The sequence below is a fragment of the Gymnoscopelus braueri genome (genome assembly GCF_963280865.1).
Source record: "Gymnoscopelus braueri genome assembly, chromosome: 16".
Classification (NCBI taxonomy): domain Eukaryota; kingdom Metazoa; phylum Chordata; class Actinopteri; order Myctophiformes; family Myctophidae; genus Gymnoscopelus; species Gymnoscopelus braueri.
The window spans coordinates 5,656,430-5,677,813 of NC_137616.1; the positions used below are offsets into that span (position 1 = coordinate 5,656,430).

Genomic DNA, 21,384 nt, shown 5'->3' on the forward strand with positions numbered 1-21,384 from the left:
AGTGGAGAAGATATCCTGTAGAACTAAAATACAAGTTATTTTATGTTTGGTTGCGCTCGGGTGTCATGCTCTGAAAATAGCAGATCTACAAGCTCACAACGTGTCGCGCTGCGATGCGTTGTGAGCTTATAGATCAGCTATTTTCAGCATGCAAACAACTGTAAAATCTGCCACTATGTCATCAAGGCACCACCAAAATACATTTTAGTTGGAAAAATCAACTATAGATTTAGTCGACTATAATCTTTGATATTTAGTCGACTAAAACTAGACAAAAACTAAAACATTTCAGATGACTAAAATATTATGGAAATTTATTCAAAGGACTATGACTAAAACTATATGAAAATTTGCTGTCAAAATCAACACTGCGTAGAACCACTTCCGTTCTACTTCCTATCACAGGAACAGCACTGATGTAATAGCATACGCGCCGTGAGCCATGACGACACACGTTTTGCCGTATTCCACCATATTGCGTGTTTACATGGAGACACAAGGCGGAGCGTTTTCAAAGATTTTCACTCTGGAAGGGGGTTTCAGTTTGTTGCGGTTTCAACCCACGAAATTCCATTGGGGAAGACTGAAGGCACATCTGATATTTTCTACACAACTTGCCGTGCATGCCCAAGTCGTGCAACACATAACGCTGAACTGGCGGTGCCCAGGATTGAACCCATGACCCTGTGTTCCGAAGGCGAGAGCTCTACTGACTGAGCTAGTCGGACACAAGATAAATTCACACCTAATGATGTGCTAATTACTGAATGCCTACAGTAGCAAGCCAAGGCTAATAGGTCCTGTTGTGATGATTTCACTCTAAATAAATGTGTCTGATTCCTTCGCCCTGAATGGAAACTGTATATAATATAACATGTATACAACGACGCAATGTGACATAGCTCTGTTTAACGCAATTTTCTTAAATTGTTTTTATTATATTTTGACACTTGCTTTGGCAATGTAAAAGTTTTCTCAGGCGAATAAAGCTCCTTTTAATTGAATTGGAAACTCAATGTTATGGGGACATTTTTCCCCATAACACTTGTTCCAGGCACCAGCCTTGTTTGCTGTGTTTTGTTCTCAGTATACCCTCTTCCCAGAACCCAAAACACAAACAGTTAGCATATGGAGATAAGAGGTTTCTGCCCGACACGCAGCAACAATATGGCAAAGCTTCTTATCAACCAAATTGTCCACATGACATATGAATGCACTACAAGTTAGGACAGGAAAAAAAAAATCTTCTTTTCTCTCCATCGGCTGCAACATGAATGCAGCTGAAGTGGTTGCAGAACAAGCAGCACTGAGAGAGAGAGAGAGAGAGAGAGAGAGAGAGAGAGAGAGAGAGAGAGAGAGAGAGAGAGAGAGAGAGAGAGAGCCCCGACACATGCAGCGCCTTTAATGTTTTATGAAGTAGTTTCAGTTCATATCAATCGTTCTGTCCATGCAATATTTAAATTGTACTTGTTTACTGAAATATTTAACGCTTCGGCTCTCTGTTCGTACTCCAAGACCTTCGTTCTTAGAGACGTTCCGGGGAGCTACAGCTACTGTACGCTATGTGATGAAATTATTTCTCCACAAATTCCATGATTAAAGTGAGATTATATATGAGGCAAATGTCCCGAGACTAAATTACAAGCATCGGAATCTCTGGGAGCACATACTGTACGTGGCTTTAAAAAAAAGGGAAAAAGAAACACCCAACATGCCTCATCAAAAAGGGACATCAGCTCTCTGAAGCCTGCCGTGAATCAAAACACATCTGATGGAATATGTTATCTATCACCGCGTAACAACCAATTCACAAGTGGCAGCTCAGATACCGTAGTGTAGATGTTATTCTGTGCTGCTTTCTATGTGCTGGAGAATTATGGATGGAGGACTTCATATAGATCCTGTGTGCTCTGTGCTCCAAGCACTGCCTACATGCCATCTGGAAACCAGCCTGTTCCTATAGGCCTGTCACCCTCATGACATTTTAGCAGGCGATTAAAGGCCGTTTCAGACGGGGAGCGAGTGATGCCAGCGTTGAGCGTTCTCGCTTGGATCAGAGGCGATTGCGCGGCAATCATTGTTGTTTTGTCCTCCTTTCCACGAGGAAAAAAAAAGCTGACCAAAATCCAGCTCTTGACGCCCGCAGGCGTGTGCACGAAACGAGCACGAGAATTTCACCGGAATTGCCGCTTGCCTCTCCGCCCCTCAACTTCTCCGCGCGTCCAAAATATTCGCCCATCTTTCATTGAAAATGAATTGCTAAGGCGCGTCACTCGCTCCCCTTCGGAAACGGCCTTAATTGTCACACACAATTGTAGTGGAAAAGTGTTCAGGATTAAATTGTGTTTTTTTGATAATGAACATTGGAACCGAAAATAGCGTTTGCCTTTTAAGGCTTTGTAAAGACAAAATTACACAGGTAAGATATGAAATAACTAATATGTACAAAGCCTTTTACTGCAATATACAAAGAAATGACTGACAATTACCAGTACCAATAATCAAAATAATGTACTCTCGCCAAAGCAGGCCACACTTAATCCTTTTTGCAAAAATTGCCAATCTGCAGGCTACTTTACTCTTCTATATTTTAGCAATATATAAAAATTAAAAATAAATGCCCTAAATGCCCAAAATAGGGACGCCAGGTTGAAAATGGTTGAAAGAACTTGGACAACAGTGTGGAAATAATGATCGTTATGTCCAAAACTGCTTATCCAGCTGTTTTTATACAGATGCATGGCAATCATTTGGCACAATTAACTAGAATCGTTTATTCCAACGATGATGCCAAATGACTATAACTATGGAGGACAGTGAGGGCTGAGTTCATGGTTTCTGAGCTGTATGCCCAACGCTCTGCTAACATGCCATGTGGAAGCCCGCTTGTTCCTTGCAGCTTCATGTCTGTGAACCTAAGAAAATGACACAACTTAGTAGTGTGGTAGCAGAGCCTTGTATTAGAGAGTTCCACCAATGAGGGGGCAGAAACAGCGCTTGTCACGTGGTTCATGTAAACTGGAAATAGTGACAAACGCTCATAGATTCCAGTGCATTCCGTAAACTTCCGGTTCAGGGCTTTGTCACTGTTCACCAATGGAAGGCTCTGTAGAAGACCTGGCCCGATGAAGTGAACGGAGGTGACGCAACTCTCCTTGAATGGCTCTGTATATAGTAGTATAGCAAAGGATACATGGCATTTACACTGAGAATGACCAAGTGGCTCCTCCTCTTGACAATCACCATCAACAGAGGAACACTGAGCATACTGTAACTAATGGTTGTAATACTGTATGTGCACAAGGATTCAAACATTTCCATGTCAAGGACCCCCAAAATGATATGTATTTGGCTGTGGACCCCCATCTCAAAATATTTAGTTCCAGGGACCCCCAGAAGCAAAGATTTGAGTTAAAAATGTTCGCTTTAAAATAATATATATATTCAAAGATTTGCACACATTTTCAAGATTTTTCAAAAATAGCAGATCTACAAGCTCATAGCGCGGCACTGCGCACTGCCGCGCTATGAGCTTGTAGATCTGCTATTTTTGAATAGCCAAAGTGTAAAATAATGCTTTTTAGCTCAAATCAAAAAGTGACACAGATGCGTTCCAGGTCTTAATGGGTTAACCCACATCCTAGGATCTGTACTGCAGCGTTCTCAAACATTTTAATTCCAAGGACCCCCAAATTTGATATTTATGTTGCAGCGCACTCCCATCTGAAAAGATGCTGTGCCAATGACCCCCACAAGAGATGATTTGTGTAAAAAGTGTTCACAAAGATTTTTCAAACATTCTCAAAAATAGCCGATCTATTATAAGATGGGCTATCTTTGAATATCTTAACTACTGTATAACATAGTGTTTAAGTGGTTAAACTGATTCTGATGCTATATAAATGTTGCTGGGGACCCCCTGGAATCCCCTCAAGAACCCCTGGGGGTCCCCGGACCTCACTTTGAGAACCACTGCTATGTGTTTCGGACATCATGTCCTCTCCTTTAAGATTTCACATTCAATTTTATTGTCACATCACAGGTTTACAAGCGTAGAAAAGAGTGGGTTGAAATTCCTTGTTTTGTTTTGTTATATACTGCTGGCTACAAGTCTACAGGATGTCACTACAGAAGTACAAAACTGTCATCACGCTTGTCGGAACATCATGTTTTCTATCTAGTCCTATTCATATCCTGTCTGGCCTACTATCAATCATGGCTCACATATTGTTTGCTGTCAGGCAGAAACCTTGTATGTCCGAAACTTGACTTACTGCTCAGGAAATGGGGGAAAAAGTGTTCCAAAAGCATCCGATGCAGTTATTTAGTCACAAGCAATTTTCTTTGGTTAAAGGGATAGTTCACCCCCAAAATGACTTTTTTTCTATCGATTACTCAGCCCATGGAGACTTGAATTCATGAATATAGTTTTTTTGTTTTTGTTGCATTACTAAGCCACCGCTGCTGGTCATCAAATTATTGGATTGGGGTGAGTAATCGACAGGGGGGTGAACTATCCCTTTAAATATTTATAAAGCCCACAAACAAGCATTAACCACTTTCAACCTGGCATCCCTATGTTGGTGCATGTTAATATTCACTATATAATATCAATATTATATGGTGAGAATAGCAGCAGCTCACAACGCTTAGCATTGCGACAAACTGTGAGCTTGTGGATTGGCTATTTTCCTTACTTTTGAACGACACTGTCATACAGTTACTGTAAGTATAAAATAGAGCATTCATTTATATCTCGTCACTGTCGGGGCAGACACCTCTTATCTCCATATTTTAACTTTGTGTTTTGTCGTAAATGAACGCCCTACTTGATCATACTACCTGCGTCACACAAAAGCGATCATACTACAGCGTCACACAAAAGCATCCAAAGTAGCAGATCCGCAAGTTTGCGCCGCGTTGCGAGCTTGCAGATCTGCTACTTTTGCTATAGAGACGATACAGAGACGATATATTGAAACAAGAAAAGAAACATGAGGATACAAGGTTTCTGCCCTGAGAAGACAATATGTTCCGGTCACATAACATGGCTTTGTGCAAATGTATACATTCTCTCTCTGTGTGTGTGTGTGTGTGTGTGTGTGTGTGTGTGTGTGTGTGTGTGTGTGTGTGTGTGTGTGTGTGTGTGTGTGTGTGTGTGTGTGTGTGTGTGTGTGTGTGTGTGTGTGTGTGTGTGTGTGTGTGTGTGTGTGTGTGTGTGTGTGTGTGTGTGTGATGAACTGCCTTGGTGTCATCTTGTTCTCTGACCTCGCTGCTTGCTGTACAGATGAGTCATGGACCTGTTGTATGGCCTACGGCAGTCATATTGACATGAGACATGCAAGGGCAGTGGTGGAAAAAGTACTCACACGTTTTACTTAAGTAAAAGTATAAATACTGCAATGTAGAAATACTCTGGAATTCAAAATGTACTTGAGTAAAGTACAAAAGTATTGACATCAAAATGTACTTAAAGTACCAAAAGTTAAACTACTCATTATGCAGAATGTTCCATTTCAAGTTTTTAAATGTATAACAATCTGTTTGAAAATGGCAGATCTACGAGCTCACAATTATGCGACACATTGTGAGCTTGTAGATCTGCTATTTTCAAAAGGCCGAAATGTATTTAGGGCTGAAGTGGTTAATGTATGTTTTGTAAAAAATAATCAAAGTCTACAAAGTAACTAAAGTTTTCAAATAATTGTAGTGGATTAAAAGTGCAATATTTGCCTCTGAGATGTAGTGGAGTAGAAGTAAAAGTAATGGAAATTGGAAATACTCAAGTAAAGTATAAATACCTCAACATTTGAGTACATGTACTTACAGTAGTTACTTTCCACCATTCAGGCAGGTCATACAGAGCCAGGGTTCTGCTATTGTGCAGCACTCATGCAATCATGCACCATGTCGTGACCGGAGTTCAGATGAATACGTTTTCTTCAAAGCAGCCATAATGTCACCCAGACAACTGGTCATGATGATGTCACCCTGACAACCAACAACCAATAAAAACCACGGGTCACAAGTCAAAACTTGGTTGTGATGCCCCCCCCCCTGCCTGACAACCAACCAACCAACCAACCAACAACCAATAAAACCACGCCGGGTTTAAGAGACCGTGACTACAGCGTTGACATCCATTAATTCGACACCATTAAAATCCTTCCAAGTCGGGCCAGGACACCCATGACCAGTGGTGGATAAAGTACTTAATTGTTTTACTTAAGTAAAAGTATCGATACTACAATTTTTTTTTTAAAGTACTGGTATCAAAATATAAGTACAAAAGTAAAAGTACTCATTAAGCAGAATGTCCCATTTCACAAGTTTTCAAATGAATAAAATGGATACAAATCTTTTGAAAATAGCAGATCTACAAGCTTGCGACGCATTGTGAGCTTGTAGATCTGCTATTTTCAAATGGCCGAAATGTATGTAGGGCTGAAGTGGTTAATGTATGTTTTGTAATAATAATCAAAATCTACAAAGTAACTAGTAACTCATGTTTTCAAATAATTGTAGTGGAGTAAAAGTACAATATTTGCCTCTGAGATGTAGTGAAAGTATTGGAAATTGGAAATACTCAAGTTAAGTACAAATACCTAAAACATTTACTTAAGTACAGTACTTAAGTAAATGTACTTACCTTACACCACTGCACATGACCCAGGACCCATTCAAACTGCATTATAACACAAAACGTGAGACGCCAGGGGGTAGAGGAGAGATTGTTAAAGATCACAACAGAATAATTCTAATTCTCAAGGCTAAGTCTCCGTACTTTTACTTCAAACTCGACCTCGGACATACCCAAAATGACATCATTTATACATCACACACACACACACACTCGCCCATGTTGAGCAATGTGAGAACAGGCAGAAACATGTAATGCATAATTATGGGAAAACAGTAACATTACAGGTTCTTTTTTTGTCCATTATTATGACCTTCTTTGGTTTGGTCTGACCAGTGGGGTCTGTGGACCAGATGTTTGTTCTAATGAGAGGAGGCAGAAGGTGAGCTAAACGCACTGTGATCTGCGGTGTCACTGCTAATAAGCTGCATGGCAGAGCCGCCAGCCACTGCGAGGAGGCAGTCCTCCTTGCTATTAGATTATTATGCTGCGTTCACACTGGCAGCTACAAAGATGCAGGCTACCATTCCATTCATTGTCTCCGCCAGGCCGAAAGGCATGGCTGAGACTATTGTGTGTCCGTCGCCCCGTCTGTCTGTGGACAGCTAATCTCCGGCACAGTTGGCTTGATCGCAGCGAAACTGTGCACACACACTCCCTGGATGCCAATTCAGAACCTCTGCCCCAAATGTTTCACATGGGCCTTTTTTGCAAAACAATCTTTTTGACAGTACTCTTACAGATTTCATCCAAACATCACGCAAATCGGTACACAGTATCTCTATAGTCATTAAACAAAACCAGTCTTTCAGATTTTTCATACTCCATCCTGATTGGCTAAGATTGACATCTAAAGTTTACAGGAGTGGCCCGTTTTGAACAAAATGCCGCAAATCATGAATGCAGCGTCCGATTGCGGTGAACCTTTGCACGCACATTGGCACTACTTTGAGGAACACATTTCAACATTGCCCTATTATAGTGCCACCAGGAGTTTTTTTCTTTCTTCATATTACTCATAAGAATCACGCAAATCGGTATATATGATCTCTATAGCCAAGTGATCCGTCCGATCCGTCAGATTTTTCACATTCCAGCCTGAATTCCGAACATTGCTGGCCCACACTAACCTATACCTGATTTGGCGGAGACCTGTGCTCCGAGGAGCCCTTTTTCTAGTTTTCAATGAAGCCAGCGACACGGAGATACAAAGAAACATCTGACGTGTGTAGCTGCTACAAAAGCTACAACAGCTACAAAGCTACAGTACAAAAAGGTTGAGCAGGTTTCAACTTCAGCTACAAAGATACAACGCTACAATTATGCTGAATTATGCTGTGTAGCATATGAATGCAGCGATTACACACAGATCAGTGCACCTTTCCTCTCTTCAAACACCATGAAGCCTGAGTTATACGTACAGTAGTTGTGCATGGGTGCTGAAAATAGCACATCTAAATATGACTCAAAATGTTACTTGTGCACCAAATGCTGGTTGATTAGGCACCTGTTCAGCAGGTGTGTGTGTGAGCGTGTGAGTGAGTGCGTGCGTGCGTGCGTGCGTGCGTGCGTGCGTGCGTGCGTGCGTGCGTCGAACAATAAGGAGTATTCTAACCAGCCTTGCCAGATTTTGCGAGAGAAATAAGCAACCAGGTCTATGAAAATAAGGCCAAACGAAGCGACTAGGCCACATGAGCACTTCAAACCTATTTTATATTTTTGAAACATTTTAACATCTGGTACGGGTGTCCCTGGCACAAATTATATATGCATACACTGGTTTAAACAATAATCAAAACAATTGGAAGCAAGCCCCAAATAAACAACTACACTTCGGAAATAAGCCCAAAAAACCCTGCAATCTGCAACTAACCAATATTTACAAGCAACTTTACAGAAAAACAAGCCCAAAGTCTCTTGATATTAAGCAGACCTGGCAAACCGTTTCTAACAACATGGCAGCTTAGAAGTGACAGAGAGAGTTGTTTGTGTTTGTCTGTGTCATGCGACATTACAATCAGTGGAGCGCGTCTGCCTCTGCACTCTCCCGGAGGTCGCCGGCAGCAGCGAGTCAAGTCAACCACAAAGCTCTCCTTCTCGGCAACATGAAAGACGGGGTCAGAAAAACAAGTGGATTTAAGCAAAGACAAACAACAGATGGGAATGGAGTGTCTGGGAGAGGCTCGCGGTCCCATGAACGCCTCTCCTGGAAAATGATGAATTGGTCTTGAGATGGAAGGCAGAGACAAAACATTAAAAGGATAGTTCACCCAAAGAGTTTCTTATTTTCTATCAATTACACACCCCATGAAGCCTTGAATTCATGGAGACCTTTTTGTTTTTGTCTCATTCCTAAGCTAACGCTAATGTCTCCGGTAGGACACATTAGCATTAGCACTTTGAGTCTCCTACCGGAGCCACCGCCGGTCATCAAATGATTAGCCTCAGAAACCCATGCCTTTTTTTTTTGTTTCAAAAGAAAAAAAGCCTGCCTTTTTTTTTTGTTTCAAAAGAAAAAAAGCCTGGGGGAACCTTGCAGGAGTGGGAGTGAACCTTGTTATCTCCTAACCAATCAGAGTGCAGAGGGGCGTCGCTCTAAATTTGGTGACGTCAGCGTGTTCCGTGCACAGGCCGTGCATAGATTGGTGAAGCAATAGGAAGCGGCGCTGGTACCGAGCGCAAGGCTTTGGATCCAACCTTCAAGACCTTCGATAGGGCTGGCTCCTCCAGTTTATCAAATGATTGGCTCAGGAATGCGACCAAAAATTTAAAATCTCCATGAATTCAAGGCTTCGTGGGGTGTGCAATCGATAGAAAAAATGTCATTTTGGGGGTGAACTGTCCCTTTAACATTGTTGCTGTCGGGCAGAAACCTCCTATCTCCATATTTAAACTGTTTGTGTTTATCTTTTTTTCATAAATGAACGCCCTACTTTTGGACATAATGAGGTTTTCCACATGAAGCTTTGCCAGGGTTCCATTTACTGCAGGTGGTATTTCCATGCCTTTGATTTTGATTGTCCGCCCCTCTTTAGTCATTCATTTTTTATGGCCAATATCTTTTGTTAGATAATATCAAACATAAATGAAAAAAAAAGAAAAAAAACATAAAATGCATGTTTAACACATTACCAGCTGGCATCGCTATTGTGGGCAAATTCGTCAACATGTATCAACATTTGTCAAAGGTTTATTCTGTTTTCTTTTTTCTTAAAGGGATAGTTCACCCCCAAAATGACTTTTTATCTATTGATTTGTCACCCCATGAATTCATGGATATTTTTTTTGTTTTTGTCGCATTCCGAAGCCAATAATTTGATGACCGGCAGCGGTTCTGGTAGGAGACACAAAGAGTCTCTTGCGTCTCCTATACCGGAACCGCTGCCTACCGGTCCGCTGGTTGATTCTCAAGAGTTGTACTTTAACACAGTTTAGAAAAGCGGAGAGCTAACTTTTTTTTGCTGTAGTGACATCCATCCAGTGTGTGTGTGTGTGTGTGTGTGTGTGTGTGTGTGTGTGTGTGTGTGTGTGTGTGTGTGTGTGTGTGTGTGTGTGTGTGTGTGTGTGTGTGTGTGTGTGTGTGTGTGTGTGTGTGTGTGTGTGCGCGCACACCCCTCTGGAGGTTGTCGTCCGTTCCACATCAGAACACATTATCCACCCTGTCGTCTCGTCGCGCTCCCATCCTCATTCCAAACAAACGACCAGCGAGCTTATACCTTCCATTCTGTAACCACCCCCCACCCCCCCCACAAAAACTGTCAGAAGCAAAGAACAGCTGGATGAACGATCGCCGGGGCCTCGCTCCCCTTTCTCCCCCCACCCCACCCCCCCTTTGTTCCTGGGGCCGACCCCCATGCCCAGCCATTATTTGGCCGTTCAGCGGATGCTCCTGAGGATGGAGTGGTGGTGCGGTGTGGTGGGGAGGCGGAGGGAGTTGAGGGGACGGCGGGGGGAGGGGGAGAGGGGTGAGGAGACATTACGTGCTGCTCCGCTCAGACAGGTATCTATAGATTCCATTGACTTTGAATTAAAGTGGAGTGCGAGGTGATCAATCATAGAGGAGAGAGCACTGAGTGTGGACACGGGTTTCTAGTGTGATGCATGAGTCCTTCTCCCTCCTCTACAGTCAGTACAACACCACCATGGCACACCGTGCGACCACAAGGAGATACTATTATACACTGTAAACAAAACACTCTTAACAGCAGTGGTTCTCAAACGTTTTCATCAAATGAATGATAATATAACATTAATGTAAGAAAAGATAAAGCAAAGGAATAGTTTTCATTAAATACAAACTTAACATATTCCGCCCTCGTTATGTAGAGTGTATAACTTGGCAGTAAGTATAAACACCTTCCTTCCATCAAAACTCTGGAGAGGTCCTCTCTAGTCATCAGGTTTATTGACAGAAACTATGCATTTTGTAAACATCTTTCTTGTACATTAAATGACTCATTTAACTGTCAACAAATGATCAATTCAACAATTGGAAATCACTATCAAAAGTAAACAACACAACATCACTGTACCACATGTTGCTGCAAAACACTATGAATTAAACAGGCTTTCCTGCAGCAGTGTAACAGGTAGGTAATCACAGGTGAGAATTATTAAAACAAGAATATCTTGACAACACCAAACTTCACAAAAACGTCTCTTCTTTCAAAAATTTATGTACCACAATGATATACCTGGTGAAAATACATACCAACGATGCTACGACTAGGAGAAGATTGGAGCAGATGTTAGCCGATACGAAATACAGGAGCTCTAGACTGCATGCGTCATGAAAATGTTTGCAATGAATCTAGTGCACTTCCTGACTGAGGTCACATGACATGTGTCACATGACAAAACTGAAACCCACTTCCTGTCTTTCTAGCTGCCATAGAAAACCTCAATATATCCAAAACTGTTACTTTTAAGGATCCAAATTCAAAAATAGCAAAGATTTATGCAAGCTTGATCGACAAGCTCAAGCTTGCAGATCTGCTATTTTGGACTATTGTATGACGCCGTAGTATGATCAAGAAGGGCGTTAATTTACGAAAAAAATCACAAAAAGTTAGAATATGGAGATAAGAGGTTTCGGCCTGACAGCAACACTATAGGGCTTAAGTGCTTAAAAAGGTAACACACACTCCAAGGCACTCTCTTCCCAGAAGACTAAGAAGCCATTAGGCTGGCTAATGCGTTGCAAAGATGTAAACGGCAAAAATATAGGGCACCAAACACGTTCAAGCTTGATTGCCTTAATCAGGGTGTATTTAATAACTTAATTCAATTGAGTTAATGTCTAAACTGATTGGCGGCTTGTTACAGCAAGGGAATATTTGAAAATAATGTGTACGCACACGCACACGCACACGCACACGCACACGCACACACACACGCACACGCACACACACACACATACACACACATACACACACACACACACACTAGAATTACCGCATGGCGGCCAGCATGTTAGGTCACTGTGACCTCGCCGACTTCTACTGGCTTCATCGTTGAGTCAAAGTGGACGTTTGAGCCAAATGTCATGACCGGGCGCGCGGGGGTCACTGCACATAACTACAGGAGCTATAATTCATATGAAACTGAGGGAGGGTTTGATTGATTGATTGAACACTTTATTTTTCAGAAATGTAAACAGCAAGTGGTACTGTCAGACATTAAAGGAGTAGTTCACCCCAAAACATTGCTTATTTTTTTATCAATAACACACCCCACGAAGCCTTGAATTCATGGAGTTTTTTTTGTTTTTGTCGCATTCCTAAGCCAATAATTCGATGACCGGCAGAGTCTCCGGTAAGAGACTTAAAGAGTCTCCTATACTGTGTAGGAGACTCTTGACCGATGACCCGGCATTTTTTGGGGGTGAACTACTCCTTTAAGGCTAAAAGGATAACACAATAAAAGTCCTGGGGACTTGTTTCCATTGTGGTCCTATGTATTCAATTCATCAACATAGCTTAAACGATAACACACTAACACATGTCGTCAACAAATACCAAACACTATGTGTACAAAGGAGAAAAAGGGAAAAAACACCACCTTTCTATGGGAATTTACCTTTACCTCCCCTTGTGGTCTCCTGATAGATGTTTTTTTCAGGGCGAATTTGAAAGAAACCAGTATTACACATCCTTTAATGGATGTTGTCAGTGCATTCCACATTTTGGTGGTGGTAGAGCAGTAGAATGAGAATTGTCCCATGTTTGTTCCATACTTGGGTAGTACCAGATCGTTGTTGAAGGTTGGAGAATCATTGATCTAACACAGTATGTCCCAAGCTCTGACAACACGCACTCGGTGTGGAGAGAAAGGTGAGTTGTTCAGCACAATAACACTGTGTTTGTGTGCGGGGGCCATAGGAGACACAAATTGTGTTATAAACCTGACATAAACCAATCTGTACTATACTGAGGCTGCGGTACACTGCAGTGAAAACTGCTACGTTTCTCCATATTCTTTTTGTGTTTTTTTTTCTTTTTTCTCTTAAATTAACGCCCTACTTGGTAACTACAGCAGATCTACAAGCTCAAAACGTTTTGAGCTACTGCTACTATTTTTTCTATTTTTTTCAATCCTGAAAAGTCACAGTTTTGGAACCGACAGAGACAATATACTACACTATTTACTTCACTACCACCACTGCAGTCAATGTTATATACAGTATATACTGTGTGTGTGACGATATTAACTCACTGACTGCCAATCGCGTGTTTTGACGCATCCAACGCCCACACCGCCAATGACGTCTTTTGACGCATATTGTGTGTTTACAGTTTTTAGGCTAGATAGCGCTCTTCGCTAACCTATGAGTCACCATTTGACTCCCAGTGAAGTAGTGAAGCAGGAAATCACGTGATTGCACAAGAAAATAAACAGCCACATTCACTCCCTTTCTAATGGATTTGGAAAATATGTCTTTTAAAGCGCTCGGTGGATGGATCGTTCTGAAGAATAATATTCTATGATTTTTCAAAGGTTATTGAAAACGCTCGGATTCGCTGGCAAGGTCGGCTATAGACGACGTTTTATTCTGGCAGTTAATGCGTTAACATCTTAGCATTTTGCCAGCTATTTGGGGGCCCACTTGCAATACCTCCCCGGCTCACCAGTGGGCCCAGGCCCACATGTTGGGCACCACTGTATTATTATGTTTTTTGTTGTTGTTGTGACTGTGACAAAACGGGACATAAAATGAGAGACAAAAAGCTTTGTGTTGCAATCACCAGTGGTTCTAGTCTCCTGTTGAGTACAAGAACGCAGCGCGAATAACAGCATCTAAAAATACAAACAAACGTGTGGAGAAGACAGAATCATCAGACGGGGTTTGAAGTAGGTTGTGTGTTTCTATCTATCTTTGCCAGTGGTGGAAAGTAACTAAGTGCATGTACTCGAGGACTGTATTCGAGTACAATTTTGAGGTACTTTTTACTTTGCTGGAGTATTTCCAGTTTTCCATACTTTTACTTCTACTCCATTACATCTAAGAGGCAAATATTGAACTTTTTACTCCACTACAATTTACTTTGTAGAACATACATTAACCACTTCAGACCTAAATATATACTTTGGCTATTTGAAAATAGCCGATCCACAAGCTCACAACGCGACGCTTTGCGACACGTTGTGAGTACATTTTGAATACCTCTACTTTTACTTGTAACAGAGTATTTTTACATTGTGGTATTGCTACTTTTACTTAAGTACAAAATGTGAGTACTTGTTCCACCACTGAGCCTTACAAAGATAGAACAACAGGCGGTTAATTGTGTGTTGCTGTCTGTCTTTACAATAACAGAGCACTGTCATTCTGTTGTACTGCTCACCAATGTATTGTTCACGGCCAAAGTCACGGTCTCACTAGTTGATGTACATACTCTACCACACACAGATACGCACATGTGTGTGTGCACGCAAACGCACACACGCGCGCGCACACACACAAAATCTAATATAACAATATTTTGTAAGAAATTCCTCGACAACGATATTGTGACAATGATGTAATTTTTTTTACAAATAAATACATACAGAAATAGCTGATATGCAAGCTTGCATGTACTATTTTCACAGATTTTGAAATAAAAAGTATAAAAAAAAAGCTTAACTGATTAAAATCAGGAAAAGAAAGACTCTCTCTCTCTCTCTCTCTCTCTCTACTAGGACCTTTACTGTTCCTGATATATGTGAATGACATGTCATCAGCCTGCGACTGCAAACTGTTCCTGTTCGCAGATGACTCGGCCCTGCTAGTCTCGGACAGGGACAGGCTGCAGGTTGAGAAAACTCTCAACTCCGAACTCAACAAGATCTGCATCTGGCTCTCTGACAACAAACTTTCATTACACCTGGGTAAAACTGAATCCATCCTCTTTGGGTCCAGTCCTAACCTTAGCAAGGTAGAGAGTTTCACGATCAAAGTGGGTGATGATGTCATCAAAAGAAAGGATGAAATTACCTACCTGGGCTCCATCTTGGAGGCAAACCTCTCTGGTAACAAAAACGCAGAAAAAGTGATAAAAAATGTCAACCAAACAACACGCTATTTGTGGAGGATTGATCGTCTAGTCAGTAAGAATACTCTGAAAATTCTTGCAGGGGCCCTCATTCAAGGTCATTATGATTATGCATGCACCTCATGGTATCACAACACCTCCAAGGCCTTAAAAACAAGGCTCCAAACATCCCAAAACAAACTTGTAAGGCTACTTCTTGGCCTCAATCACATAACCCATCTAACCCCTGCTCATTTTGCTAGGATTGGATGGCTTAGGGTTGAGGACAGAGTACAGCAACTTGCTATGGGCCTGGTCTTCAAGATACACCACAACATTGGGATCCCCCTGTATTTGTCAAAATACTTCCAAAATGTTAATGCAGTCCATGATCACCAGAGGCAGCTCCACAAATCATGTTCAACCCAGATTTGGCTCAACTAAGGGAATGAACTCGTTCTCATGCTATTCATCGAAAATGTGGAATGCCCTACCAAAAGGAGTAAAGGAGTGTAAAACCCTACTCACTTTCAAAACTGCCCTAAAGATACACCTTCAGTAGGCTGCAATTCGAAAATGGCCCCTGTCTAAGTCTTAACCTACCCCCCTACCCCCCCCCCCTCCTTCATTTTCCTCTTTTGTATATATATATATATATATTTTTTTTTTCTCTCTCTTCATACCAGTAACCTGAAAGCTGATTGTATGACATTCTGTATAGTAGTGTGTATATCTATCTGCCTTATATTTCATCATGATTTGTGTGCATGGGGGTCTCATCTTAAACAAGCTTAGTGCTTAATGAGAGTTCCAGTTTAGTAGACCTTGTATTGTGAATTCGTACTTCCATGTACTGTTATGTACTTTCATGTACTATTCTCATGTCTTACTAAATAAACTACATCAATCAATCTCTCTCTCTCTCTCTCTCTCTCTCTCTCTCTCTCTCTCTCTCTCTCTCTCTCTCTCTCTCTCTCTCTCTCTCTCTCTCTCTCTCTCTCTCTCTCTCTCTCTCTCTCTCTCTCTACTAGCTGGCCTGGAAGAGTGCTCCATAATATCTGACAAATACTTTAGGAAGAGTGCCTTCTTCTTCTCCATAATATGTGACAAGTACTTTAGGAAGAGTGCCTTCTTCTCCATAATATGTGACATGTACTTTAGTAAGAGTGCCGTATTCTTCTCCATATGTGACAAGTACTTTAGGAAGAGTGCCTTATTCTTCTCCATATGTGACACGTACTTTAGGAAAAAGACACACTTTCAGAAAGAGGCAGCTTGGACTGTCGCTCTGGGGCGGAGCAGTATACTGCAAATAGAGATGAAACACTCAGCAGGCAAAATGCACTGAACTGCAGTCGGGTGGAAATGTCCAAAACTGTTACTTTTTTCAGGATTCCAATTCAAAAACATCAAAAGTAGCAGATCTGCAAGCTAAAACGTTTCAAGCTTGCAGATCTGCCACTGTTGCTACTTTTGTGTGACGCTGTAGTATGGTCAAGTGGGGCGTCAATTTATAAAAAAAAACACAAAAAGTGTAAATATGGAGATTTAGAGGTGTCTGCCCTGCAGCAACAATATGAAAAATAATTTACATACGCAAATAAATTACTGACAATGACCGGTTCCAATGATCCAAATAAATGTAGTATGGTCCAAACAGGCCATGCATTTAATTGTTGTATACTTGCAAAAATAGTGAAAGTATTAGCTGATCTACAAGCTCACAAGCATTCCATTCACACTATGAATGGAAATGACTCTGATGTGGGGCGGCAGTGGCTCAGGGGTAGAGTGGCCGGTTGAGCGGCCGGATGGCAACCGCAAGGTTACCAGTTCGATCCCGGGCTCCCCCAGAGTTAGTGTCGAAGTGTCCTTGAGACACTGAACCCTAATGGCTCCCGATGAGCAGGTTGGTGCCTTGCATGGTTTCCTCCGCCATCGGTGTGTGAATGTATGGGGTAATGTAATGCACAATCTATGTAAAGCACTTTGGATAAAAGTGCTATATTCATAAATGTACCATTTATATAAATGCACCATTTGATGACTGTGCAAAAATATGTATTCTCAAATAATTGCGATCAAGCGATTATGTAATAATTGTGACAGGCCTAATTAGGAGTGTCCGGGGGGGGGTGGGGGTGTCTAATTACGAACGGCGTAGATCTGGGCCTTGATGTGGCCAGTCTGTGATGTCAGTCATCTCTGAGAGGGCTCTGATCTTTGGCCACATTTTGGAGTCATACGTCATAGATTATGTCATAGACGACTGACATCATAGATGACTGATGCCACATGAACTTGGGAAGATGCACTTTGTAGCACATTAATGATGCCGTTACACAAGATGCCGTTACACAGAGATATGTCGATTCCGTGGGACACATATGAACCCAAAGATGACGGGTTATTACCAACCCCTATAAAAGAAATATTTAGAAAGGATATAAAGGAAATTTGGCAAAGCATGCAACGCAGCGCAACGCCGGCCACTTCGCGTCCAGACGACATCGTGGTCGTCCACGGCCTGAGGACGGCCATCGGGAAGGCCAAGAGAGGTTCCTTCAAGGACACCACCCCCGACGAGCTGCTGAGTGCCGCGATGACGGCCGTCCTGTCCCACGTGGGCTTGCCTCCAGAGAAGCTGGGGGACGTCTGCGTGGGCAACGTGCTTCAGCCGGGGGCGGGTGCAACTGTGGCGCGAGTGGCGCAGTTCCTCGCCGGATTCCCGGAGACCGTGCCCGCCTACGCCGTCAACAGACAGTGCTCCTCCGGTCTGCAGGCGCTGTTTAACGTCGCGGGAGCCATCAGGAGCGGGTCGATCGACATGGGCCTCGCCTGCGGCGTGGAAAGTATGTCGTTGCGGTCCATGGATAGCAGCAGCCCGGGCGACGTGAGCTCCAGACTAGCGGACAACGAAAAGGCCAGAGACTGCCTTATTCCCATGGGCATCACCTCGGAGAACGTGGCCGAGAGGTTCGGCGTCTCGAGGGAGAAGCAGGACGCCTTCGCTCTCGGCTCTCACCAGAAGGCGAGCAGAGCTCAGCAGGCGGGACTGTTTGATCAGGAGATCGTTCCGGTCACCACCGTGCTCGTGGACGCCGAGGGCGAAGAGCGCGTCGTGACCGTGACCAAGGACGACGGGATCAGACCGGGGACGACCCTTGCGGGGCTGGCTGAACTCCGCCCGGCCTTCAAACCCGACGGCAGCAGCACGGCGGGGAACTCCAGCCAGGTGAGCGATGGCGCGGCGGTGCTGCTGGTGGGTCGGAGGTCCGCGGTCAAGGCCCGCGGCATGCCCGTCCTGGGGGTCCTGAGGGCCAGCGCGGTGGTCGGGGTGCCGCCCGACGTCATGGGCATCGGACCGGCCTACGCCATCCCCGCGGCGCTGGAACGAGCCGGGCTGACCGTGGCCGACGTCGACGTGTTCGAGATCAACGAGGCCTTTGCCAGCCAGGCTGTGTACTGCGTGGAGAAACTGGGGATCCCGGCGGAGAAGGTGAACCCCAACGGAGGGGCCATCGCTCTGGGTCATCCTCTGGGCTGCACGGGGACTCGTCAGGTGGTCACCCTGCTCCACGAGCTCAAACGCAGGGGCAAGAGGGGCTACGGCGTGGTGGCCATGTGCATCGGGACCGGAATGGGAGCTGCCGCCGTCTTTGAATATCCTGGACTGTAACCACTTGAACCCTAAATGGCTGACCGGAGTCCCTCAGGGCTCTATAGGGCATAGCAGTGACGTTCCACTTAAAAAAAGCCAATGCATTTTTCCCATAGAGATTTCCAAAAATATTTATATCAATAATGTTAAGACCATACAACATTTTATGCTGTGAACGAAAATATTTGAAAACGGCAAAACAAACGGTATTTATTAACACATTAAGGGCCAGAGTTTTATTAAAACAGGGTACATCTAGTGCTGGCATTTCTTACCATTTACGCTGATATGTTGCGTGCTGTAGAAGCCATGACGAGGACGCGGATGTAAACAAAGGGTACGTGCACGATGGTGGAGGGTCCCGTCTATCGCCTGGAACAATAATATTTCTAACGCGATCCGCCATTGCAGAGTGATCGCCCATCGAAGACGGCTCGTTTCCACGACAGTAAAAATAAATGGAGATATGAAGCTTTTTCTCAAGGAGTCATAATGGGAGAAGACAGGTAGGTTTTTTTGTCATGGATCCACATCCGGCCTTTCCATTGTAGAGACTCCATGGATGATCCCAAAGTTGTGTTAGGGCGTCCCGTGTGGATGTAAATATGTAAAAAACAAAAATTGGCCTAAACGGTTATAACCGTTTATGGCACTCCACACATAGCTCTTCAAAAAAGGTCCGGACCGTTTTTGACACACAATGTGTTAAATATAGTATTATCATATAATTTAAAAAAAAATCTCCACAGAATAAAATGTTTTATGGTCATGATTCACCAGGACCCAGGATGGCTTGATTCTAGGCTTAAAATATTGATATCAATATTTTTGGAAATCTCTATGGGGAAAATGCATTGGCTTTTTTTGAGTGGAACCGGAAAATGGCCGCCACTGCTATGCCCTATACTCTTGTCCTCTGTTTTCTGTTACTGTGAGGAAAGCTTTCGCTGAAAATAGTCAATCGACAAGCTCACCACGGATGCCGAGGTTTAGGTGGTTAAGGGGGAAGCAAGTCGTTCTGATTCTGATGTGCATTTTGCAAGATAACTGCACATTAGTCACTACAGTGCCTTGGGATATTGATTACTACCTCTGTATTGAATGCTACTAAGCTAATGTTACAGTTATTATTGTAGTAGCTGGTAGTTAGCAATGTTCAATCTTAAGGGGATATTTCACTTTAAAAAAAACTTTTGGTCATTGTATCATCTACTCAGGCCTTTGTGAGCCCCCCAGACAGTTTCTAAGTTGCTCGATTCAGTATTTAGATATTTGATATTCATTTTATCAGACACGCCCCCTTCCTATACAAACCCATTGTAACTTCAAACATTTCTGGTTCTGGTGACTCATACCGCCACCCTAATACGCGAGGGGGGCGTGTTTTTTCAATTACTTTTTTCATTATTTTTTTATATTTCTTTTGGAAAATGAAAAAAATATAATTCAATATAAAAATAAAATTAAATAAATGAAAAAAATAATCGAAAAAACACGGCCTCCTCACGCATTAGGAGGGCAGGGTGAGTCACCAGAACCAAGGACGGGTGTTTTCGATGATTCTAACATGGTTAAAATGGAGTTTGAAGTTACAATGGGTTTGTATAGGAAGGGGGCGTGTCTGATAAAATGAATATCAAATATCTAAATACTGAATCAAGCAACTTAGAAACTGTCTGGGGGGCTCACAAAGGCCTGAGTAGACGACAAAAATACCAAACGTTTTTTTGAAAGTGAAATATCCCTTTAAGTGCCTTGGATTCCATGTGACAAAATCCACTTCATTTCAATGTACAAATTGTTATGTATTTAATGTTACATTTTCTGTAGTTGATTGAGTTGAGTTTATTGAGTTGAAGGTGGACCAACCTGAGATGTGATTTAGTTTTGTTTACAACTAGATGCGAGCTAATGAAAGTTGTTTTCCAGCATACTGCACGGGGTAGAAGACCGAACATATTCATGATTTGATTCTAATTCATGGTCTTATTTCAAATTATTGACACAATCTTCATTTTATTGTGATGTTTCGAGCAATCAAATAAAAGTCTGAGATCCACACTGGCCGTTCTCATGTGTATCCCTAGATCACATATTTAAGACCTGAGGGCAATTCTACAAATGTCTAAATCCTAACAGTCTTCTGAAAATGCGCGCACGCACGCACGCACGCACGCACGCACGCACGCACGCACGCACGCACGCACGCACGCACGCACGCACGCACGCACGCACACACACACACACACACACACACACACACACACACACACACACACACACACACACACACACACACACACACGATGATCAAGTAAGGCGTTAATTTACGGAGAAAAAAAACACAATAAGTCAGAAAATGGAGAATGTAACAGTTGTTTTCACTGCAGAACCGCAGCCTCAGTAGCCTACTGTATAGTGCATAGTGTGATGTAAGTCAGGTTTATAACACAATTTGTCTCCCCCGCACACAAACAGTGTTATTGTGCTGAACACTGCACCTTTCTCTCCACACCGAGCACGTTTGTCAGAGCTTTGGAACATGCTGTGTTTAACTGATCAAAATGGCT

The 21,384-nt window shown here is 42.8% G+C and overlaps 2 protein-coding genes across 2 annotated transcripts in view; one reads left to right on the forward strand and one right to left on the reverse strand.

Moving 5' to 3' along the window:
- The window catches only part of LOC308102587 (MAM domain-containing glycosylphosphatidylinositol anchor protein 2), a gene marked incomplete at both ends in the record, with an annotated part of 464,799 nt that overhangs the window by 371,995 nt on the left and 71,420 nt on the right, over positions 1-21,384 (reverse strand).
- Positions 17,621-18,832, forward strand: LOC308103782 (3-ketoacyl-CoA thiolase B, peroxisomal-like; the record flags this gene model as incomplete). Its single annotated transcript, XM_080453950.1, has 1 exon — positions 17,621-18,832. The coding sequence occupies one exon, from the start codon at positions 17,621-17,623 to the stop codon at positions 18,830-18,832; it is 1,212 nt and encodes a 403-aa protein (XP_080310076.1).